At 55.0% G+C, this 23,079-nt stretch overlaps 2 protein-coding genes across 2 annotated transcripts in view; both read left to right on the forward strand.

Moving 5' to 3' along the window:
- CPLX4 (complexin 4) overlaps nucleotides 1-12,417 on the forward strand; it is a 34,431-nt gene extending 22,014 nt beyond the window's left edge. Inside the window, exon 3 of the mRNA XM_075532709.1 lies at nucleotides 1,951-12,417. Coding sequence (XP_075388824.1) covers nucleotides 1,951-2,178 — 228 coding nt within the window. The 3' untranslated portion in view covers nucleotides 2,179-12,417. The remainder of the gene's footprint in view (nucleotides 1-1,950) is intronic.
- Nucleotides 12,418-14,419: 2,002 nt separating this feature from the next.
- On the forward strand, nucleotides 14,420-19,208 carry RAX (retina and anterior neural fold homeobox). Its single transcript, XM_075533053.1, has 3 exons — nucleotides 14,420-14,766; nucleotides 15,067-15,320; nucleotides 18,420-19,208. The coding sequence occupies exons 1-3, from the start codon at nucleotides 14,490-14,492 to the stop codon at nucleotides 18,978-18,980; spliced, it is 1,092 nt and encodes a 363-aa protein (XP_075389168.1). The 5' UTR covers nucleotides 14,420-14,489; the 3' UTR covers nucleotides 18,981-19,208.
- The last annotated feature ends 3,871 nt before the right edge of the window (nucleotides 19,209-23,079 follow it).

The raw sequence follows: 23,079 nt of genomic DNA on the forward strand, positions 1-23,079 counted from the left end.
CAGAAGGTTCTGCCACACAGAGGCCTCATTGGCTATGGGCCTGATTGACAGCTAGACTCCACCCCTTCACTCTTAATCCTCTCAAATTGCCAACAGATTATACAGCTACCACAAAAAGCCTAAAAAGAGACCTGGAGATCCACTCAGTCCTTGAAAACTCAATGGAGTGCAAACCACATGTGGTCGCCACGAGCCAATTGACTGAGAGGCAAGGGGACTGAGGCACATCTGCTCCTGTCTGTCCTGTCCTCGGCTTTTCTGGTGCCATCATCTTCTGTGCCCCTGACACCCAGTTTGCCTCATGTTAAAACCTGACCTTAGGAAATTCTCTGACTGCTGCCACTGGAGAATTTCTACTACCTTGCTTCAGTAAAGAGTTGCAGTTTCAGAAACCCAGAAGGACAGTTCTGTCCTGTAGGGTTGCTATGAGTTGGCATTGACTTGATGGCGTTGACTTTGGGGTCGTTTTGTTTCCTTTCCCGGGGGGTGTCTTTTCTGAGATTCTTGTCTCCTTGAGAAACAAGAGGCTCTGCATGCAGCCAGGTGACAGCCACAAGGGCAGCAGCCATGCTGGGGCCACACAGCAGCATGTCTAAGAACATCACCAGCCACGAAGGTTCATCTTCATCTGTGCCAGGCCCTGAGGAGGAAAAGGGACACATGGTGCATGGGACAGGAAGGGAGTCCATGAAGGCCCCACGTCTTGTCAGCAGCAGGGGGAAACGGGTTGGCAGTCGGGTGTGACAAGGGCAATGACAGAGCTCTGACCACAGAGGCCCTGCCCACCCAGATGTCACCCTTCTAGTGATGTCACTCATGAGATAAGGACAGGGCTCCCAACCTTGTGGTGCTGGCAGGGGAGGGAGCGCTGGGTGTGACTCTCATGCTTGGCACATGGCATGAGTCAGAGAGGGCCAGGCCCCACCTCCGTGGCTTCTAACCCAGTTATCTGGGACAGGCCCATGGACCTGTGCTTTCAACAGGTTCCTGTATGATGCTTATACTCAGAGACAACACCTGGGGAACCATTGTGCTCAAAGATCCTGATTGGCCAAGGGTAGGGAAGGAGGGGTCCAATGCCCCTGTTAGCTGTGAGGTAACCAAGACCACCTGCCTTCATTAAAAAATAAAATGTGTACACTTGTACATGTATGTATATGTAAAATAATAGCCATTGAGTCAACTCCCACCCTGGCAATCCGATGTACATCAGAGTAGCCCTGTGTCCCATTAGTTCCAGTAGAAATGTGTGTGTTTTTTAGGAAGTAGATCTCCAGGCCTTTCTTCCAAAGGACCTCTGGGTGGACAGAACCTCCCACTTTTCCCTCAGTAGCATTGCCTGCCAGTACCACCCAGCACTCTTCCTTCCTGCTTGTGTTACGCTGGGCTCTTGAGAGAAGACAGCTGTTACGGTGGCGTTTTCTCCTGACTCACAGAGCCTTGGGGCTGGTGAACCCAGGGCACACCAGATAACACTAAGGTCAGCAGGTCAGATGCAGGCCACTCACCGATGGCTCCCGGAATCAGCAGGCAAGATGGCAGGTCATTGGCTCAAGTCGGGAGATTGGTGAGCCAGATGTAGGTTGCAAATGCAGCGAAGAGCGAGTGAATTTCCCCCACAGCATCCACTTACATAGGGACCAGGCCACACTCCTTTCAGTGGGATGTAGGTTGTGTCCTGAGCCAGGGGCTTATATACCACCCTAATCATCACATAACCATCTGGGGGGCTTCTCCCAGCAGAGCCCATCGTGGAATTGATTACGTTACATTAGTTCACATTAGGAGGGATGACTGAGCTAAACGCCTGGGAATCCTGGCCCAGCCGAGTGGACATACAACCCCATCACCTGGCTGGACAGAAGTTTATTTTCATGTTGCTTTTTGACATGCGTGTTTTTCTGTGTGCCTCAGAGTGATTCTCCATCCCTGTGCTTCTCTGCTGTGTAGAGTGACATGGACGAGAGCCAGATCCAGATGGCCGGTGACGACGTGGACTTGCCCGAAGACCTCCGGAAAATGGTAGATGAAGATCAAGAAGAGGAAGAAGATAAAGATTCTATCCTTGGGCACTTGCAGAATCTGCAGAACATGGACTTGGATACCATCAGAGAGAAAGCACAGGCCACCATGACAGAGATCAAGCAGACGGCAGAGCAGAAGTGTTCTGTGATGTGAGGGGGCACAGGGGCGGAGGCAGGGCGCACTCGGTGGGGCACTGAACACAGCATGTATTTTAACATAGTAGTAGGCTTATGAAACCCTCTAGGAACTGTGGGCAAGAGTTATCAAGGTGGCAGAAGTAGGGAACTGAGGGACAGATGCAGAAGGGACACACCTACTTACAGACCATAGAACCCAAAGCCAGTGCCCTGTTTCCTCTTGCCTTCCTTCCTTGGGGCAGGGCTCCCTCCCCACCTCTTCCCCGGCTCCTTTCCTTGATGCTGTGGGTGTTTCTCATCTAGTCTGGCCCCTGGGTGCTCCTCAGCCCAGGGGCAGTCACAGGGAGGGATAGGAGATGAGAAGTGGAGACGGGCAGGCGGCAGCAGCCCTCTGCGAGGGAAGATCATGCTAGGGAGCACGGGAAGAGTGACTGCCGTGCGGGAGGGGAACTGGAGGTGCTTGCTCTCTCTGAGTGCTGGGTGATCTCTCCACTGCACTGGATGGCAGACAGCAATGGGAGCGGGCAAATCGAGTTGTGGAATTCACCCACCTGTCCCCTCTCTCTCCTTCCCCCTCCCTTCTCCCCACTCCTTCAAAGGAAGGGCACACTAGAGAGACTCTGGAAAGGTCTTCAGAGGACCTTCCAGTAAATCCTTTTGTCCCTGGGTGGTGAGAACAGTGACACTCAGCTACTGACCCAAAGGTGAGCGATGTGACGCCACCTGTGGGGCTGCAGCAGCCAGGTCTGGCAGTCTGCTCCCTCATGATCCTGGTCCCTGTAAACCCCGCCGGTCACAGTTCTACTGTGACGCATGTGGGGTGCCACAAGTCAGCATCGACTCAGTGGGCACGTGTTGGGATACCTGGCAGTGGTCACTCCCCTTTTCTGTTTCTGCTCCCTTTCAAAGGGATGCTATTTGAAAGGCTTAGAGCACTCACCTTGACCGTGTTTTCCAGCACATCTGTTCACACACTAAGCCGTGCGCTGAGACAACTTTTGCAGTGATTGTTGAGGTGGAGAGGGAGGTGGACTTCCCGCTTTGTCGCAGCAGGTGTGGGGAGAAGACTGGAACACGTGTGTGATGCAGTGTGGGGCTCCCTGCATACCTGCAGCTCAGACCCCACCCCCTACTCCCTAACAGTGCAGGTCACGGACACTGGTCCCATGTTCTTGTGTTCGCTGGGTGCTGCAAACAGACTTTTTGCTAGAGAAGTCAGAGTGCTAAACGCTGTATCATCACCCCCATCCCCCCCTCCAAAAAACCCCACCTGTATACAAAGGGCTCTGGGATATCAGGCTTCTTTATGCAGTGAAGAATAGAAGAAAAGGTGTAATTGAACCAACTGGAAATACAATGAGGGGAGACAGGTCATAAATAAGTGAAGGACTAGTAAGATGATTTTGTGCAGAAAATGAAAATGACAAGATCACGTGATCGTTGGTGGGGTGCGTTTCAGGCAGCGGGGGTAGTATATGCAAAGGCCCCGGTGCAGGAAGGAACTCCAAAGGCCTGCAGAAGGGCCCAAAGACCAGGATGAGTGCACATGGTTGAAGATTTGCTGGGGGCCTTTGAGATGAGGTGCTCAGGATGGAGAAATTATATGAGGCAGGAGAAGTATTTCTGAAGTAGCCAAACAAGTGGCTTGAAGGTGAGGGGCGGGAGGAGGACAGGGTTATACTATGATCAATTCCTAGGGATGTTGGAAGGGTGAAGTGAGTCAGCACCTGCACAGTTAGCCCTCGTGCCTGGCAGGTACTGAGCAGCCAGTCGTGTTTTTAGACTGACCTGAATGTGGGCAGTGAGGACTTGTCTGACTTGTCCGTAGGACGCAGGCAAAGCAGCCACAGGCTCTGGGACTTCCCTTTAGGTGGCAGGGGCTTGTCACCGTCATCTTTCTTTGAAGATGACTCATTTACACACGGTTTACACAACACCACACACACACCCTGTAGCAAGGGCAGAAAAGCATCTGACATTTAAGTAAAGACATCTTAGAGAGTAGATCAGGAGTCCTGGTGGCTTACTCACTGTTCTTGTAACTAGGAGGTCGGCGGTTCAAACCAACCAGCTCCTCCATGGGGGAAAGGTGAGGTTTGTGCTCCTGCAAAGTTTCACAGCCTTGGAGACCCACAGGGCCAGTGCTGCCCTGTCTTATGCAGCCACGGTGGTCGGAATCGGCTTGATGGCAGGGAGTTTGCGTTTCTGAGCTGCAGAGTAAATGACAGGAGTTTACCAAACCCTCTAAAACACAAAACAAAAATTAAAAACACCAGGCACCTCTGCACTGAGTTTGGGAGTAAAGATGATTGGATGAGAGACTATTGGATGTTCTTGTTTAAAAAGGTAAAGTAACAAAGAGGGAGAGACGCAGAGTGCCTGTGGCCAGGACCATCCCCCAGTCAGATCACTGAGCTCAAAACAGCTCATGCAACCTGCTTGGCATCACCAAAAGCTCATTGTCATGGAAAACCACCCTTGTATTTCTGTGAGCAGGCGTTTGAAGACAAGCCTCGTGCAGAGGTGTGTAGAGAAGGATGGCATGATCACAGGTACATCAGGGCGTGCCCCACAGAGGGAAGAAAAAGAAGTCTCCAGAACATGCTGTGTGCCGGACCCTGTTTTAGGGACTCCCCAAGAACCTGGAGGTGGGGATCTCGATGGAAAGCTTGTCCTCAGATGGACCTGCACGGTACTTTCCCACATACACACACACACACACACACACACACACACACACAACACCTGCTTCCTCGAATAATACCTTCACTTGGCACACTCTTTCCAGGTGGAAGGTGCGGGAGAAAGTTGTTCAGGTGTGTGGAAGAAAGAACGCAGAGTGAGGCAGAAGCAAATGAGTGAAGTTGGCAGAGGAGCCAAGGGTGGAGGGGTCACATGGGAGTGGTCTAACATCGATGCTGATGCATTTCCAATGCCACACGTTCCTTTCACAGACGCATGCCGTACAAAGGCCCAGGGGCACATTCCAGGAGCAGCAATAGGGGAACTGACTAGAATGGACTAAGCAAGGGCAACATGAGTTGAGTGATTGGTCAGCAGATGATGTGGCACCATGTAGGACTCTGTGAAAATGAGGTGGAGGCCGTGTCAGCATCCTCTGGCTCTACCTTTGCCTCTGGCCGATATCTCTGGAACAGAGGTCAGACCTGCCTCCACTCCCCATGCTCCATTACCGTCTTCTGACATCGAGCCACCTGCCCAGGCTCTCTGGTCTCTGCTGGGTTTGGCAAGCTATCGCCGTGGCCACACCGAACTCACAGGTTTACTAGGGAAGTTAACGAGTCTGAATAAAAAATGTGAAGGAGCCTGTCTTTAGCTGCAGTGTCTCTTCTCAGCCACGCTGGCAGGCACATCGCTCTCAGGCCTGTGGACCTGGGCTGCTGTCTGTAATGCTGTAACACTTGTGCAGGTGTTACAATGCTCCGTCAGGGCTGATAAATGCCCAAGCCTGCTGCCCCTTCTGCCACTGGCACCGTGTCTGAGATGGCTTACTTTATATGGAGTGAGTCACAGATAAGTGAAATGACAAAACTGACCAATCCCCACGTTAGAGACGTGTATACCTGACTTGCATGTCCCCTTACCCAGACATTTGATGGGCGTTACAGAGACCATGAGTGGAAGAGCCAGCAAGTGATATCACGTCACCACAGGCTCTCTGAGGACTGGGGAAATGGAGGTTGGGCAAGGGTTCATCATTACGATGACCATGATGTGACTTTTGTGTCAAAAGGGTAGCTTAGCTGCTCCCTTGAGAGACCAAAGAGGAATGAAAGTCAAAGCAGGAAGACCAAGTTGCACGTGTGGAGTCCCTGGGAATAGGCACTGCCTGGACAGTAGCTACTGCTGGACTGCCGAGCTTCTGCAGAGCTGGGGCCTTGCTTAGGCCAGATGAGGGGCAGTGGGAGATGGTCAAAGTCAGCAGATTCGGTTCATATGATGAAGCCATCGAGTCTGTTCTAACTCAGTGATGGAATAGACCTGCCCCCACAGGGCTTCGAAGGTTATATTTCTCACAAACGCAGACTGTCAGGCCCATCCCCCATGAAGTGGCTGATGGGATTGAGTCACCCATCTCTCAGTCAGCCCAGAGAAGCAATATGGGTCCTGGCCTGAGAACTGAGAAAGAAAAGTCACTATTTACTGACACGGGGCATTCGGCTGCTGACTGAAAGGTTGATGATCAAACCCATGGGATAATGATAGGCCGCCTGATCCCACTGAGACTTAGAAGCCTTAGAAATCCTATGTAGGGCCTCTGGGTTGGAATCGACTTGATGGCAGTGGGTTTCATTTGGTTTGGCAGTGGAACAGGTTCAGAAGGGAAATTCTGTTCAGTAATTATGTTTGGACAGTGTTAAGTTGGAGGTACCCAACACATCCAAGTGGAGGTATCTCACAGGAAGTCAATCTCATGAGTCTGGAGTTTAGAAGAGAGATGTGGAATGGAGTCAGGGATCAACAAAGGAGTGATTAAAGATAGGGAGCAGACTTGGCCTCTGGCTTCCCGAGGTCAAGGGCAAAAGGAGGAATCAGCAGGGCTTATTGTAGAACGACAGCCAGCGAAGTAGGAAGAAAGCCAGGAGGTAGAAGCCAAAATGAATATGGCCTTGCAACATGCACAGAACCAATGCCATTCAACTCTTGATTGCTCCCCTGCATGCTGTCCTTTCCAGAGGAAGAGGGGAGAAGGATCCTGGAGATGCCCAAGTCCAGCGTGGGGGCGGGCCAAGTTTGCTGCAAAGTGGGCATCCATGGATTTGCCTTCTTACCTCTAATAGGATTGTGCAGCTTCAAGACCATCATCCCCTCAAGCTAAATGTCTGTCTCCCCCAAGACACTCTGAATTCAATTAGTTTGATTAGAAAACAGATAAAAAGGAGTTATCTTCACATCGCTTTGCCTGTAGGAACTCAAAAGGAGCCCAGTTCTTTTCCAGAAATCCACGTTCCCCTCTTGTTTACATATTCTGAAGTCATGCTGCAGTGTTCCATATTGAGCCAAAAAAAAATACAACCTATTGCTTTGATTTTAATAATATAAGTAAACACCTGATTTCTTCTTCTTTTAACATGATAGTTGTGTGAGTCTAGGTACTTTACAGAAACAAATCTACAGAAATGCATGCATAAGAGAGAGTTTTATATAAAGGTTAAGTGCACATCAAGAAACCATCCCCACCCAGTGCTGCCCAAGCCCACAAGTCCAACATTAATCCATTAAGCCATATGTCCAACATCCATCCACAAAGTCCTCCTCCATCTCACAAAACACATGCAATGATGCCGACTGCAGGAGGAAAGCCAAGTCAGTGAATGTGTGAGCATCTCAGCGCTGGCAGGGGTCTCCACACGGCTGCTCCAGCACCCAGGGCTGCATTGGGGTAGGCCCCTGTGGCTTCTCCTCAGGGTTATCTTTCAGGAAGTGACCCTTGTCAGCTAAGCAGGGAACTGGCTAAGGCAGCTGCACCCTGGTGCGACCATCAGAAAGCAAGAGACCCAAGAACTAGAAAGGCGAGGCTCACTGAGCCATTTATCCCTCTGCCCTTCAATTAACCCCACATGTGTTTATCAGCCAGGTTGGCACAATAAACTAACTCCCTCACCAGTAAATGTTTTCAAACGAATAGCCTGGAGTTAAAGCAGGAGGGTGGGGAGCCCTATTTGCCAATTTTTGTTATGAAATGACTCCGTACGTGGCTGATTTGAGGGTGTCTTGGTGCCTCCGTGGTTAATCGTGCGCTGGTAAAGGAAAGATGGGCAGTTCAAAGCCACCAGCCACTCCATGGGATAAAGATGTGGCAGTCTGCTTCCATGAAATCTCCCTGCCATCGAGTCAATTCTGACTCCGAGTGACCCTGTGGGACAGGCTAGAACTGCCCCTACAGGTTTCCAAGACTGTAACTCTTTATGGGAGTAGAAAGGCTCATCTTTCTCCCCCATGAAGATGAGAACCGTGCATACCCACGGATGGGGGACATCAGAATCAATTCAGCAGCAGTGGGTTTGCTTTGGATTTCCGATCGAAAGCCACTAATGCAAAGTCGCTCCACCGAGCTGGGGAGAAGAACTAACCGGTGGGAATCATGAACCAACACATCAATGTGTAGGGAGGAGTACTGTTATTTGCCCGGCTGCCCTGAAAATGCACTGCCAGGGAGTTTCCCCTTAAACAGGGCCTGCTTGGACTTGCATCTGCTACAAACCCTTGCTGAGGATCAAGGTCATTTGCTGGTCAATGGTGGGGCAGTAACGGAATGAGCAGCTTCTCTGTGTCTATACAATAAATAGCTCTTCCTCAGGACTTGTGCCCAGACTCACTCGAACCACAAGCATGGGCCATCCCAGTGTCCCATCCAGTGAGCTCAGCAAAGCCTCGGTGACCTCAGGGAGGGACAGGGGGTCTGGAGATTGGCCTGAGTCCAAGCTCTGCCACCAACTTTCTACTCAGCTTGGGAAAATCACTTCATTTCCCTGATCTCCACTTCCACACCCGCAACAGAAAGGAGAGGCTGGGAAAGAGAGCAGAAAAAGACATCACTCAGGGACCCCATTGTAATTCTTCAGTGAGTGCAGGCACCTCTGACATCAGAGAGAACCAAGTTCTCAAACAGCAGCACCACCCCCTGGAGGAGGAGAGTGGCCCCCAACAATCCAAGTGGGCTGGCTGGGAAACCAGACCCCAAACCAAATCCACTGCCATCAGGGCCATACTGACTCAGAGTGACCCTATGGGACAGGGTGGAACTACCCCTGTGTGTTTCTGAGACTGTAACTCTTTACAAGAGTCGAAAGCCCAGCTTTCTCCCAATAAGTTTGGCGACCTCTAGTTTCACCCCGGGATGGTGCTGAGGACGAGGACATAAGGCAATTTACACAAATACCAGCCCTCATAAGTCGCACATCCATGCATATAATGAACACAGCTCACTTAGGAGGCGGTTGCACTGTTTGCAGAACCATGTACTTCACCAGTCCTTTGCGTAAAAATGTGGCAAACTATGGGAAAGTACTCAACACCATGCCTGCTGGTGTAGAGTTAGTATTCAATCAAAGGAAAGCAAACAAACGCACTACCGTCGAGTCAATTCCAACTCGTAGCGACCCCTAAAGGATAAAGTACAACTACTCCTTGGGATTTCTGAGAGGGTAAACCTTTACAGGCACAGACAGCCCCGTCTTTCTCCCCCAGAGCTGCGGGCGCATCGAACTGCCAATGTTATGGTGCTTAGCTCTCAGCACCACCAGAGCTCCTGATAGTCAATAGTGAAAGCTGGCCAGCAGAAAGGAAGAACAGAGAACGCAGACGTCTGAATGACCGTGCAGATGAAGAGTCTTCAAAGCAGCGTGGATTGCCAGAAGAACAAGCAGCTCTGTCTTGCAGGATATACGCATTTGAGGCCCACCCTGTAACTCGTGATAGGAGCACGCCAAGTTCCACAGGCCAGAGTGCTCCTTCGAAGCGAGGATGGCGAGACTCTGTCACATCCTTTGGACATGCTGTCAGGAGAGACCAGTCCCTGGAAACAGACATCATGCTGGGTAAAGTATTCCATCAGTGGAAAAGAGAAAGGTCCGTGTGTCAGTCTGCAATGACTAGAGAAACAAATCCATAGACACTCATGTGTGTAGGAAAGAGCTTTATAGCTCCATGAGCAGAGAGTGTCTCCCGCCTCCAAGGAGGAAATACAGGCATTCTCAGAACCCTCAGGAGAAGGCCATGCCCACACGGAGGCCTCATTGGCTATATCCTGATTGGCAGGCTAGACTCCACCCCTACACTCAAATTGACACCAGATTATGTAACTACCACAGTCTTCAACAAGTTGGATGGACCCAGTGGCTGCACAGTGGGCTCAAACAGCAATTGTGAGGGTGGCAGGCATGGGACAGGGCAGGGCTTCATTCTGTTGTGCACAGAGTCCCGGTGAGCTGGAACCAACTGGACCGCCTAACCACCACATCATGATACAGTACTTTAGCTTTTAGAGGTTGAATATGTTGACTGTGTGTAGGCGACCGCTGGGGGAGGGGATGGCAATCCCTGTATGAATTTAGGTTTTGCCTTGGCTGAAATTAAAGTTGCCTTCCCTGAGTCTCTATCAGTGGTCTTCAAATGTGGCCAAGACAAGTAAAGCTATTGCCACATGAAAACTTATTTTTCTAAGTGGATCAACTTCATAGGTGCCCAAACGTTTGGCCTACGGCACCTTATTCAGGAAAACAACAAAAGTACCCCACTGATAATGAAGCCTTTTGAACCATAGACCATAATCCACGATAAGTGTGGGCGTCTCCTGCTTTTCCTGGGTCCTTCTATAGGAGGCCTGCTTCACTCGCCCTGGCTAGTGGGTTCCGTTAGGCTGCTACACAAAAGGTCATCAGTATGATGACCCGCTGCTCCGTGGAATAAAGGCGGGACTTTCTACTCCTGTAAAGAGTTGCAGGACAGCCTCAAATAGCTACTGGCCACCTTCAGGTGGCATTTTCCTTGAGCTAACCTGACCCTATCGCCTTTCTTCTCAAACTCTCTCCCCCAGGTCCATGGGTCCTTCCCACTTTGCAGGCGCCTCCCCTTCTCAAGACATCCCCCAACCCCACTCCCAACCCAACAGCGTTTCCCTGCCTCCCTCCCTCTGCCTCTCTTCCCTTCTGGAAACTTCTCTCCATAGCACGCCAAGTTTAACGGCCTGGGGCCGGCCAGGAGACGGCCATTGTCTTTGATCCAGCTAATGAATTAATGAATTAAACAGAGGCGGGGTTCAGAAGCCAGGCTCCTCGCTTTCCCTGAAGCGGGGCTGGTTAAAGGCGGGCCTAACTGTTGGGAAACTGCCGCCCAGGCGGGAAGAATTAGGGACATGGCCTAGCCCATTCAACTCCCCTAATGGAGTTCTTGGGAAATACACATGTAGATTAGCCCCTCACAATGACCCCTGCTGATTGCTTGGAGGACCCTCCTCCGAGCCCACAATGCCACGGCTAGCTCTTTATCCTCGCACAAAGGCTGCCGGCCCTCCTGGGCTCCCACTTGGTTCTGCTCCCCCACAGGCCGGCCCTCGCCCAGAGGCTGTTGAAGTCTTTGCTGCTTTTCTCCTGAGACTCGGCAATAAACAGTAAATAAAAGCTAGCCTCACCTGGGCCTATTAGGGAACACTGGGCAGTCCCCCAGGGAATTAACTTTGGAAAACAAGCCCATAAGCCCCTTAGCAGCATGTGGACAGCAGCTTAAGGAACCTCTGCCAACCTAGTGGTGATAATAGAGATCAATTTAATATTGGGGAAATTTACCTAAAATGTATCCTCACTGGGAGGGAAACAGCAAAATACTAATTCATGATCCCAAGGGCCAACCCATAGTCATCTCAGCCCACCCAGTGCATGTAAAGGGTACATAAAGCTGTGGTGGCCTGGCATGCTGGGTAAGGGGCTGGGGGCAGATTTAGCTCAAGCTGTGGCAGAACCTCCCCTGGGCATGTCTGGTGTTTGGCCAGTGCCCAAAGGCCAGTGTTGTGGGCTGTGACTTCATTTCCTCAGGGAGGCCTCTGGGTAAAGGACTCAGCCTAGCAGAGGGATTAAGCAGCAGAGTGCAGGAGAAGATCTGAGTTCTTTGGGTTTTAAAATATCATAGCTATGGCCAGAAAGCAGCAAACAAGGAGCCAGCCAGCCCAACCCCTCCACTTCATCACAGGAAACACCCCAGACCTCAGTTTTCTCTTCTGCCAAATGGGCCCAGACAATAGCTGTCCAGCTCCGATGACAAGGGGAATGGGAAGGCATGTGGAAGACTCTCCTGTCAACCCCAGAGGACCCAGGCTACCATCTTTAGAGATCCAGGAGAAAGACCAGGCTGTCCACGCCCCCTCCAGATATCCAGTCTTGGAAACCGGAGCAGTTCTGTTGCTCTACAGGCTCAATCTGAGCAGAAATCAGCGTGGTCTCAGCGGGGTTGTAAAACATCCTTGTGGAAGCAGATCACCAGTGATGCCTACTGCAGCACCAGTGTGTCTCCCTGCCATCGAGGAGGCAACTCAGACTCCTCGTGGTGACCCGCTAGGACCGAGCGCAACTGTCCCTGTGGGTTTCCAAGACTGGAGTTCATCGGGGGAGTAGAGAAGGCCATCTGTCTCCCAATTCCAGTTCTTATCGGGGCTCCAAACCACTGGAGGCCTGGAAACTTCCAATATGGTTATACCTGGTTTTTGTTTTCTTTTTAAAAGTTTCTAACATTATTTAGGTTTGGGTTTTTTATTTTGTTTTGTTTTTCATTAAAAGCACTTTCTACCATGAATGGGAAATTCCATCCCCTGAAAATTCCCGTTCTTGTTATTTTGTGTGTTGGGGGCGCTGAGGTCACTGGCCCTCCACCTCTCCTGTGCTCACCTCTAACTTATAGTTGTTAAGGGCACAGGTCCTTTTCAATGGCCTTTTAAAGGTGGACTAGCCCAAGTGATTTTCCCCCCTTTTTTATGACTGTGTCTTGGGTCCCAGGTTAGATGGAAACTTCTGGACGCCTGCCTGGTCTTCCATTTCTGTGGGGTTGTTGGCACCGCCCACATGGTGGGACTCCCTCCACCACTCACTTGCCTATGATTCAGAGCGACCCTATAGGGCGCACTAGACTTGTCCCTGTGGGATTCCTCTCACTCTGTAAGGGAGTAGAAAGCCTCATCTCTCTCCCTGAGAACCGCCCCAGGAAGGCAGTAATCGGTAGCCTGCCTGTGAGCCGGACAGTCACTTGGGCATCTTTCCGAAAGGGGATTTGCTTGCAGAAAGGCTCCCAACCTCCAAACTCCCAACAAGAGGCCTTGGAGCCGATGCTCACTCATGGAGCAAGCCTACAGAATGGCCCTCTTAGGGTTTCCAAGACTTCAAACCCATTTCCCCATCCCCTACCGCCTCTGGTGGGTTCCTTCCTTAGAAAGCTGCATAGCGGCAGTTCTACTCTGACAGGGGCATCGCACTGGGTCAGAAAGATCCGGGCATCTCGGAACTCAAGCACCTACCGAGAAGGAGATTTGGGGAGAGAGTCTCCTGTCCTCACCTTCCTGGAAAAGAATTTTAGTTCCCTTTCGGCGAGTCCTGGGTGGAACGTATGACCTGAGGGCAGGTTCAGGACTCTGCTCCCAGAGCGCAGTGCCGACCCTAAGCCATCGTGGCTCCAATGAGTCTCTTTGGGCCAGGAAAGCCTCGAGGGGCCCCCGAAGGGGACTGAGAGGCAAGCGGATTACTCTGCAGCCCCCAGGGAAGCCCAAGGCCCTGTCCTCGGCCGATGGCCTCCCCCCATTAGCCAGAGGTTGGACCCCTCCTTGGCTGGGAAGGTTGTTGGAAGGGGTGGGGAGACACACCCTGCATGGCCACCTAGGGGCATCCTCCCCCCATCCTTATCCAGAGCAACCCCCCAGCGAGTCTCCTGGGTGTGGGGGGAGGCGAGCTGAGCCGACAGCGCATCCCACTGGGGCTCCGTCGGGCACGTGAGGTCACTGAGCCAGCGGCACAGATGGCCTTGCTGCCTCTGGGGCGGGCGCTGGGGTGAGGACGCCTGCCTGCGAGCAAGTACCAGGGGACAAGGAGGAGCCTCTAGGACAGAGGCAGCCAGGCCAAGGGAGCTGGAGCCGGGCTTCAGAGCACCGAGGCGGCGAGAGGGGCTTCCAAGCGGGTAAAAAAATAGCGGGACATTGGAACCCCGGAGATTGGAAGACTGACTCTTAGGGCGGTGGGGCCACTCAGTCTCTCTCGGCCTGCCAGGGGCGCCCGTCCAGGCGCGCAGCTCTGCGGAGGACACAGGGGAGGAAAGTCAGAGTGGGGAGGGGAGCCCGAGGCGGGAGGTGAGTCAGAGACAGAGGGGAGCCCTAGGTGGCTGGGCTGAGGGGCACAGCACTCCCTCCGGAGTCCGGGCCAGGTAAAGAGACCCCCGTCAGCCCCAATCAGATGTTCCTGTCAGCAGTTTAGAGGTTTGCAAGTGGGCGGTGGGTGCTCAGGGTGCTGGCGCCGGCGGTAAGGGGGGCTACAAGTCTGGAACCCCAAGTAGTGGAGAAAGAATAAGTCTGCAGAAGGGGCGTTGAGAGGGGCGGGGGCTGTGAGGGGGCGGGGCCGGGTGGGCTGCCCCCAGGCGTCCCCAGCCCCTGCGCCCAGAGCCTGATCAACCCATTCCAGCTGGACCCTGGCTGGCGGCGCCCCGGCTCCAGCGCACAGCCCCAAACCGTGTTGCCCACTGAGCTGGGCTTCGGGGCGGGTCCCTCCAGTGAGAAGGCCGCCTGGGGCCGGGCCGACGGGGAGTTTCGCTCTCCCTAAAGCCTCCCGCGACCCCATGCACCTGCCCAGCTGCGCGCCCTCCATGGCCGACGGTGGCTTTGCTCTCGCTGGCCACCTGCTCCGCGGCCCGGGCGCCAACCCCGCGCGACTGCATAGCATCGAGGCCATCCTGGGGTTCACCAAGGACGACGACGGACTCCTCGACCCCTTCCCGGCCCAGCGCGGGGCCCAGAGCACCAAAGAACGGGAGCAGAGGCCCGGGACTCGGGCCGCCCACGCCCAGGCACCCGCAGGCATCGAGGCCTCCCCAGCTCAGGGCGCTGAGTACGAAGGTGAGTGCACGCCCCAGGGCCCAGACTCTGGCTCCCGGCAGAGGGGTGCGCACAGCCCCAGCCGGAGATTTAGCCCCTGGTGCGTAGGATGCAGCTTCTGCTGGGTCCCTGGGAGGGGACCCCGCCGTCTCTAGTGGGAGCTTCCAACTTGTGTTCGGAAAAAGCTTGGGCACCCCTGCCAGCCATCGCCCCAGGCCCTCTGCGACCATCCCAGAGTGCGCTGCTGGCCAGCTCTGGGAGGCGGGTGGGCAACCAGGCGCCCCAGGAAGTCTCTGACTCCAACTGGACCTTGGCCCACAGCCCCTCGGCCCTACTGCCCCAAGGAGCCCGGAGAGGCGCGGCCAAGCCCGGGGCTGCTGGCCGGACCCGCGGCAGGTGACAGCAAGCTGGCGGAGGAGGAACTGCCCAAGAAGAAGCACCGGCGGAACCGCACTACATTCACCACGTACCAGCTCCATGAACTGGAGCGCGCCTTCGAGAAGTCCCACTACCCCGACGTGTACAGCCGCGAGGAGCTGGCCGGGAAGGTCAACCTCCCTGAGGTCCGAGTCCAGGTAAAGGAACCCACTGGGGGACGGTGACCCGAAAGGGAGAGTCAAGGCACACACTGTCATCAGGTGCGCCCCTGGAATTACTGGTGACCCTTTGCCCTCCCCTCTGGGTGGTCCCCTAGGCCTGTCACAAACCACCCACGGTCTGAAAGTGTAGCTTGATCTTTCCTTGGGGGGGGGTCCCCTCTTCTAAGCTGAGGAGCTGGGAATGGCTTGCTGAATGTAGAGGTTGACCGCTCTGTGGCCACAGCAGGGGTGAATCACCACGAAAAAGAGCTGGGCAGGAAGGCAAGGTAGGCAGGGAGCGACTGGAGGGTAGGTAACATGGGGCTCAGATCGCTCCCTCCAGGAGCTGAGCTGAGCTGAGGCCTTGGGTGCACAGCAAAAGCCGCATCTCCAGGCCACGGGGCCTGGAGGCTACTCAGTTGAAACTTACAGTGGGGTTAAGAAACTGACTTTGCTTCTCGGCACCTGGGCACGTCCAAGCGAAATTCCCGCAGCCTAGAACTTTTCTTTTTTCTTTTTTATTGTAGAGGGGTTTTCGCTTTAATTAAAGCTGAATTATCCTTAATCCCTGATCATTAAAATATTTGAAAGCCTTAAATATTTGCTAGTCATCTGTGAAAAACCTGGGAGGATTTCCAAAGGGGAGCGTTTACCAAGAGGCCTGAAAGGGCAAGGAGGAGGGTGAATTTCCCTGCCTCTGAAAGGCCCCTGGACTGAGGTGGTGTTTCCGTGTGTCTAATAAATTAGATTTCCAGGAAGTGTGGGGACTTAGGTGTATGGGGGCTTTGTGACTTGGCTGAAATGGGGACAGGTTCTTCGGGCCTTTTGTCTTTTCGGCTCAGTCTAGGAGGCTAAAGTAATGAGTGGAAGTCGGGGGTTTAAAGAAATTGTTCCCTAATTTGATTTGGGACAGCCTAGCAAAGACAGTCCCTTTCCCCTTAATTTAGGGCAGTGCCATGATGTCTTTGAGAGGGGTGGAAATTCTAGCACCTGTTTCCTGGGGAGGGAGGGTGAAGTAGGGAAGGGGGGACCCTGGAGAGGAAGAAAGAAGGGCAGAGGGCAGCCCTCAGGGCCCCTGCAGACCCAACAGCCCACACCCACCCCCCATCCCATCTGGTTCCTTTCTCAGACCTGCTTGTGGTGGGGGGTCCGGCTTTTCCACGGAGTATGAGATACTTAAGTGCCACGTCTGTGGCTTCTCAGTGCCCACCGGCCTGCACAGTGGCCCGTGTCTGCCCAGTGTGTAATACCCGGCTTGATGCAAACAAGGAGACCCGGTGGCCGGATGGATCAGCACAAGGCAGGGCTACTCCTCAGAGCATAGGTGTTGAAACCCACTGGCCGCTCTGCAGGAGAAGATTTAGTGAGAAAGACTTAGGTCCCTGGCAGACTATGGACTACCGGCTGGAGCCGTTCTACACTGCCCTGCAGGGTCCCTGGGACTTGGAGCAGAGGGCAAGGCAGACACCACCAAGCACCTGCTGTCATCTGTAGTAGGATGGGGAAGCTTCAAGTGTTAAGGGCAGCAAGAGAGTAGAAGCCTAGTAGAGGCTTTTATCTTCAGCCCTGTGACCTATGACTTATGACCAAGGCTCCCCACTGGATGGAGTGGGTGCAGGACGTAGTGGAGTGGGAACCCTCATCCAGGCCAGTCTTCCCATCTCTCTATTGCTGGCACATAGCTAAGCTTTGGGAAACTTCTGGTCCTTGGGCATGAACATGAACACTTTACAGGAAGGAGAGCAGCCATAGTTACATTTTATTTGGACTCTCCTCCCCCTCTCTCCCAATCCTACCTGCTCTAGGCTTTGTCCTCCTCTGGGTATTAACTGCGGTCTCCTTCTGGAAGTTTCCATTCTCCAGAGCTGACCCTCAGTTTGACCAAACTTCTTTCCAGACTCCCGTTCTCTGAGCTTACCTTCCAAGGGGAGTGACCTCTGCTGCCACAGGAATGGTCCCCTTCCCTGCACAGCTATCAAATCAGCTGGCAGGTCCATCATAAGCCACCAGGCTCTACTCTCGGCAGACTTTCCATATGTAAACAAACAAGACTCTTCAATGCACTGAGCTTTTAGCTTATGTCAAATACTAAAACGAACATCACAGTGTAAAGCAAGGTAATGGATGAACTCAATGTTTATGGAGCCCTGGCGGCTGGGTTAGATAGGTATTGGGCTGCTCAGACAAGGTCGGTAGTTCACAGGGAGAAAGATGAGGCTGTCTGCTTCCAGAAAGACTTCCAATCTCGCACACCTGGGTCTCTGGGAATCACTTGGATGGCAGTGGGTTTAGTTAAAGCTCGATTGATAGAGTCTGTAACTTGTTAGAATCTTTGAAAATCGTTGAAAAGGAACATCAGAGGTGCTTACACAGGGGACAATGGAATGAAAATCTTACGGAAGCAGCAATTCAAATGCACTGTGATAAAGAAAGGAGGCCTGATGACACAAGGGTTTAAACATTGGGTGACTAACTCCAAGTTCCAAGGTTCAACGCCACCAACCACTCTTCAAGAGAAAGGAGAGGCTAACTGAGTGCTTAAAGAAACCCTATCTAGGGTCAGTATGTGTTGCAACAGCCGGGGGTTTGTTTTGGGCTTAGAAGGTGAAATTAAGCTCACCTGCTCCTATCTAATCAATATCACTGGCAGTGCCTGGAAATCTTTCTAGTGTCCCCCTGGAAGCCGCCTGTTCGAGCAGTTTGTTTGTATGTTTGTAACTCAAGACAACAACGGTGGGCACAGCTCAGTGAGTGTGGGTGTGCTGCACCCCAGGGAGGTGGTGTCTGCGGTGGCCTGGCCGAGCTGTAGGTCACAAGGAGCAGGGACAAATGGGACAGAGACTGGTTTCCCAAGTCCCCCAGTCGGATCCCAGCCGACACCGAGGGTTTGGAGCCAGATCCAGCCACTGCCGTGGACGGGACGAGCAGGGGGAAGGTGGAGACACGGAGGGCCGGGGTGGTACTGAAAGACCAGAGGAATAACGAGGGGAAACCCGGCTGGGAAAGAAATAGGGAGGAGGGTCATAAGAGCAAGGGCCTGCCAGGGGGCGGGGCGGGGCGCACCTGAGTCTCAGCCACCTGTGCTGCCTCTCGCAGGTGTGGTTCCAGAACCGCCGTGCCAAGTGGCGGCGGCAGGAGAAGCTGGAAGTGTCGTCCATGAAGCTGCAGGACTCGCCCCTGCTCTCCTTCCGCCCTTCACCGCCCTGCGCCGCCCTAGCGCCCTTGGACGCGGGCTCGAGCGGCGGCGGCGCGGGGCCGGCAGGGGGCGCCCTGCCGCTGGAGTCCTGGCTCGGGCCGCCGCTGCCGGCAGGGGGCGCCACGGCGCTGCAGAGCCTGCCCGGCTTCGGGCCGCGCGCGCCCAGCCTGCCCACCAGCTACACGCCGCCGCCGCCGCCGCCGCCGCCGCCGCCGCCGCCGCCGCCGCCGCCGCCGCCGCCCGCCTTCCTGAACGCGCCGCCGCCGCCGCTGGGCCCCGGCATGCCGCCGCTCGGGCCGCCGCTCGGGCCGCCGCCGCCGCCGGCCTACCCGTGCGCCCCCGACTTCGGGGACAAATGCCCGCTGGAGGAGGCGGACCCGCGCAACAGCAGCATCGCGGCGCTGCGCCTCAAGGCCAAGGAGCACATCCAGGCCATCGGGAAGCCGTGGCAGGGCCTCTAGGGGCCCGGCCGGGCGGCCGTCCTCCAGTCGCACCGCCCTCTGGTCCCGCAGGCAGCCAGGCCCCGGCCCCGCCTGCAAGCCTCTGCCAGGCCTCGGTTGGGGACACGCAACTGCTCCGCATGCACAGCCTGCTGAGACCCTGGCCGCCACCGCCACCCCGCCCCCGTGGATCCCCGGCCCTGCGGCGGAGGGGCGGCGTCCCCCGGCCCGCCACACTGGCCGCATCCCCTAAGCCACTAGGCGGCGGCGGCGGCGGCGGCGGCGGGACCTGCGGGGGGCCGAGCGCGTTGGCTAGGCGACCCCAAACAGCCGCAGCCCGCGGGCTGGGAGGCGCGAGTGGACGAGCGCCGGTGGCATAAGCAGTCTCCGTGTTAACGTGCTGGAGGGAATTAAACGTGTCCTGGTTTGGGTTTGACCCGGTTTTGCGCGCTCGGGCTGCTGGGGGCCAGGGTGAGTGGGGTGCAGGTGGGCGCGGAAAGCAGAGGGCACGAAGCTGAAGGTCCCCGTGGGAGAGCTCCCGGGCGATCTGCGGCAGCGGAGGAGAGGCGCCTCCCTCCGCCGCCCCCTCGGTCGCTCTACAGCTGAGCGCAGCCGTGGGGTTGAAGAATTGGAAGCGTGGACACCGTCCTCTCTCAGTTGAGGGGGCTCAGGACGCAGGCTCCCCTTGGCCTCAGTCGTGGTCCGCCTGGCAAGCCAAGGGCCACCCTCAGATTGTCGTCCATATCCCTGGCTCCACTAACACCCGCCCTAGCAGGATTCAGGGCGCTTGTCTTTCCCCTTGGGACGCAGAGACTGTTCCTTCTGCAGGCCCAGATCTGTGCTCCGGGCGGCCTCTCCAGTCCCCTGCCCAGGGGGTCTGAAGAGTTGGTGTCCCCGCAGGTGCTGCGTTCTGGGCAGGATGGACGATTCAGGCTTCGCAGTTTGCAAGAATCCACAGTGGGGGGGCTCCAGGAGCTCCCGCGCTCCTCTGGCCGGCCATGGTCCAAGAGAGTGCCGAACTCGCAGACGGGACCCCGAGGTCTCCGCCAGAAACTGGGCGGCTGCCTATCTAACCGGATTCCAGCGTAGATCCTTGGGGTCCCCCACTCTCGCATCAACTCACTGCAGTGTCAATCCTTGGCACCTTAGGGACCGCCCCCCTCTTCTCATCCCCACCCTCCCACATAACCTTCCTAACCACCTTACCAGGAGGATACTATTACTAGCCGGGTTTAATACAAGAGAACACCGAAGCACAGAGAGGCTGTCCAAATTCTCACCGCTTTTCCTAGTGGGAACTGGCCGGTTCTTGCTGTCCACATTGCACGTTCAGGGAACGTGTGCGAAATAAACCAAACCGAATTCACTGCCTTTGAGGCCACCCTGAATCATGGGGACTTCAAATAGAGTTTTTGAGACTGTAATTCTTGAATCGAGCAGATAGCCTCATTCTTCTCCCGTGGGGCGGGTGGTAGGGAGAACTTGAGGTTAGTAACTTGATGCTTAATACACAGCGCCACCAGGGCTCCTTGTTTGCTGGGAAAGTGTGCCTTATTTCCACGGAGCCTATTTACATTTCTAAAGGGAAGCTCTTTAGGCCTTGTGGGAGCTCCAGGGGCCTCTCTAACCCCCACCAACTCCCGCGCCTGCCTGGAAGGACACCCCATAAGGGTGGGCGACTGTGCTGCCCGCTCCAGCGAACCGGACAGCTAGGAGCGAAGAAGATTTCTTTCATCATCAGTCAGAAAGAAGCCCCATGACAATGAAACCCGTGGGGTCACTGTAGGCTCACAGAGACAGGGAGCACGGTGCCCACTACCCCGCCGGACTGTGCTGGCCTCTCTGGTTTAGGGCGGGCACAGGCTTTGCCGACCGCGAAAGCTGCCTCCCAAGCTTGTATCACTGGGGAGGCAGAGCTGGCTCCTTCTGCCGGGGCTGCAGGCTTGGCTCACAAGAACCCTCTAGGTGGTCTTACGGGGTACATGGCGGGAAAGCACAAAGCACAGAGACCTCCACCCAGGCCGACTAGATTTCAGCCTGTGCAAGGAGGAGGGAGGTCTTGGGGACACCGGAGAACAGACGCCCACTTATGTCCGAGGCTGTCGCTTAGCGCCTGGGCACCGGCCTTGGGTAAAGCGGGACGTCTGGGATTGGCTGTGCCGACGAGGGCGAAGCGCGAGCGGTCCAGGATGCAGCCGGGAAGGTGGGGCCAAGCCCAAGCCGGAGCCCGAGCCCAAGCGAAGGTCCCACGCGGCGCAGCTACTCCTCCACCTGCCACTTGCCGCGGGGGATACTCCACGCTCCACGTTTTTCTCTTTGAGGAGGATCCTCTCCCTGGTGCCCGGAAGCGATGCTGACAGCCCCATTTCTCACCTGGGCTAACATGGGGACGGCGGGTCCACCTTTTCTGGGCACCCCTTGTGCGCCCACAGCCCTGGTCCCTGCTCTCAGTCCCTCATGGTTCTCCGGCTCATGCGCCCAATTCTGCACCTGCCGGACGACGTCACTGTCCCATAGAGGGAGCGGGCTGGTGTGGGTCGCTGGGCTAGACCTCCTGGGGGAGGGTCAGGCTTGGGTCCCGAGCTCAGCTACAGCAACCCCAATCAACAAACGCCCAAGCAGGGGACACAATCCCTGCTCCCCCCGCCCCAGCACAGCAAATCTGGAATACGTGTCCTACCCCTCCGCCCAGTCCATCCCATGAATGCAAAGTCTGCGGGCCCCTGGGGCGGGAGACCTGCTGCAGGTGGCGTATGACAAGGACCTGGTGGGAGGGTCTTTGACGTGAGGAGTACCCCATTCACCCCAACTGCCCCCACCATCCCCCCCCCCCCCCGCACCTTGCCCGCCAACTGCTGCGTCTGCGTTCCCTGCGCTCCGGTGTCACCAACAACCTAGCCGCATGACGGACCATGCCCTGCGGAGGCGGGCAGGAAGGATTTTCCAGAGATCTCTGTCGCATTCCTGGAAGGTCAGCGTTGTGTTCTCCGCCCTGCAAATGCCAGCTCCGTGCCAGCCCGGCCTGGAAGCGGCAAAGCCATCCTGGGAAAGCGGCGCCAGGCCCCCAGAGAGGCCCTCCCCGCCCCCCCCCTACGCTCTCGGTTGCTAGTGTTCCCTAATTGGGGACCAGACCGGCTCTAATAACCGGGCTTCAGCTTATTAACTAAACAATGGTGGGTGAACTTAACGACTCATTACTGATTCATTCCTTAGCCGGGCCTTAATTGTTCCCCCTAAAATCTCCCTTTTAAAATGGATTAAGTCATCTAGATCCCTGGAAGCCGTGGGGCTGTGCGATTCTCCACCTTCGGGTGCACAGGCTTCTGGAAGCCAGTGAGCAGCCAGCTCTGGAGCCCGACCTCTGGGAACCAGTGGTGGCTGTAACCTTGGCTGGTTGAGTGACCTTCAGCAGGACATTTGCAGTCCTTCATCCCCTCTCTATAAACCAGCCAACCAAACACACAATACCGCTGCCCTGGAGTTGGTTATACAGAGTGGGATGGCTCTGGAAGGTTCGCAAGGCTGGGTGCTCAGGCAACAATCCAGAGTCTCTGAGACCCTTATATTGGCCTCTCTGAATCGGAATCCACTCCTTAGCTTTGAGTTTTGGCTTGGGAGCTTTCAGAAACAGATCTCCTGGTCCGATTCTAAGACCTCTGGTTGAGTTCCAACTGGCGATCTTGTTGTTTGATGCCATCCCAATAAGGTCGATTGTGACCCATAGCCACTTCATGCACAACAGAACAAAATGTTGCCGGGTCCTGAGCTATTCTCACAACTAACCTTAAACTTGAGTCTATTGTTACAGCCACTGTCAATCCCTCTCACCGAGAGCCTTCCAGTTTCCCCCTGCTCCTCCTCTTTCCCAAGCACGATGTCCTTCCTGGGAACGGTCTCTCCCAACATGTCCAAAGTATGTGAGACATACTTCCTTCTACAGAGCAGTCTGGCTGTACTTCTTCCAAGGCAGATTTGCTTGATCTTTGGGAAGTGGATCGTGCTTTCAATATTCCTCTCCAGCACCACAAACAGAATCACACTAACTGCCAGGAGTCCACTCCAGCGCATGGTGACCTCCTGGGACTGCGCAGAACTCCCCTTCCGCACCCCCCCCCCCCAG

The sequence above is a fragment of the Tenrec ecaudatus genome, chromosome 15, assembly GCF_050624435.1.
Source record: "Tenrec ecaudatus isolate mTenEca1 chromosome 15, mTenEca1.hap1, whole genome shotgun sequence".
Taxonomy (NCBI): Eukaryota; Metazoa; Chordata; class Mammalia; order Afrosoricida; family Tenrecidae; genus Tenrec; species Tenrec ecaudatus.

Excerpts from the sequence above, each read along its gene's own strand:
- RAX (XM_075533053.1), top strand. The coding sequence starts at position 14,490 with ATGCACCTGCCCAGCTGCGCGCCCTCCATGGCCGACGGTGGCTTTGCT. Across the intron at positions 14,767-15,066 it reads TCAGGGCGCTGAGTACGAAG|CCCCTCGGCCCTACTGCCCC; the intron begins GTGAGTGCACGC and ends CTTGGCCCACAG. Across the intron at positions 15,321-18,419 it reads TCCCTGAGGTCCGAGTCCAG|GTGTGGTTCCAGAACCGCCG; the intron begins GTAAAGGAACCC and ends TGCCTCTCGCAG.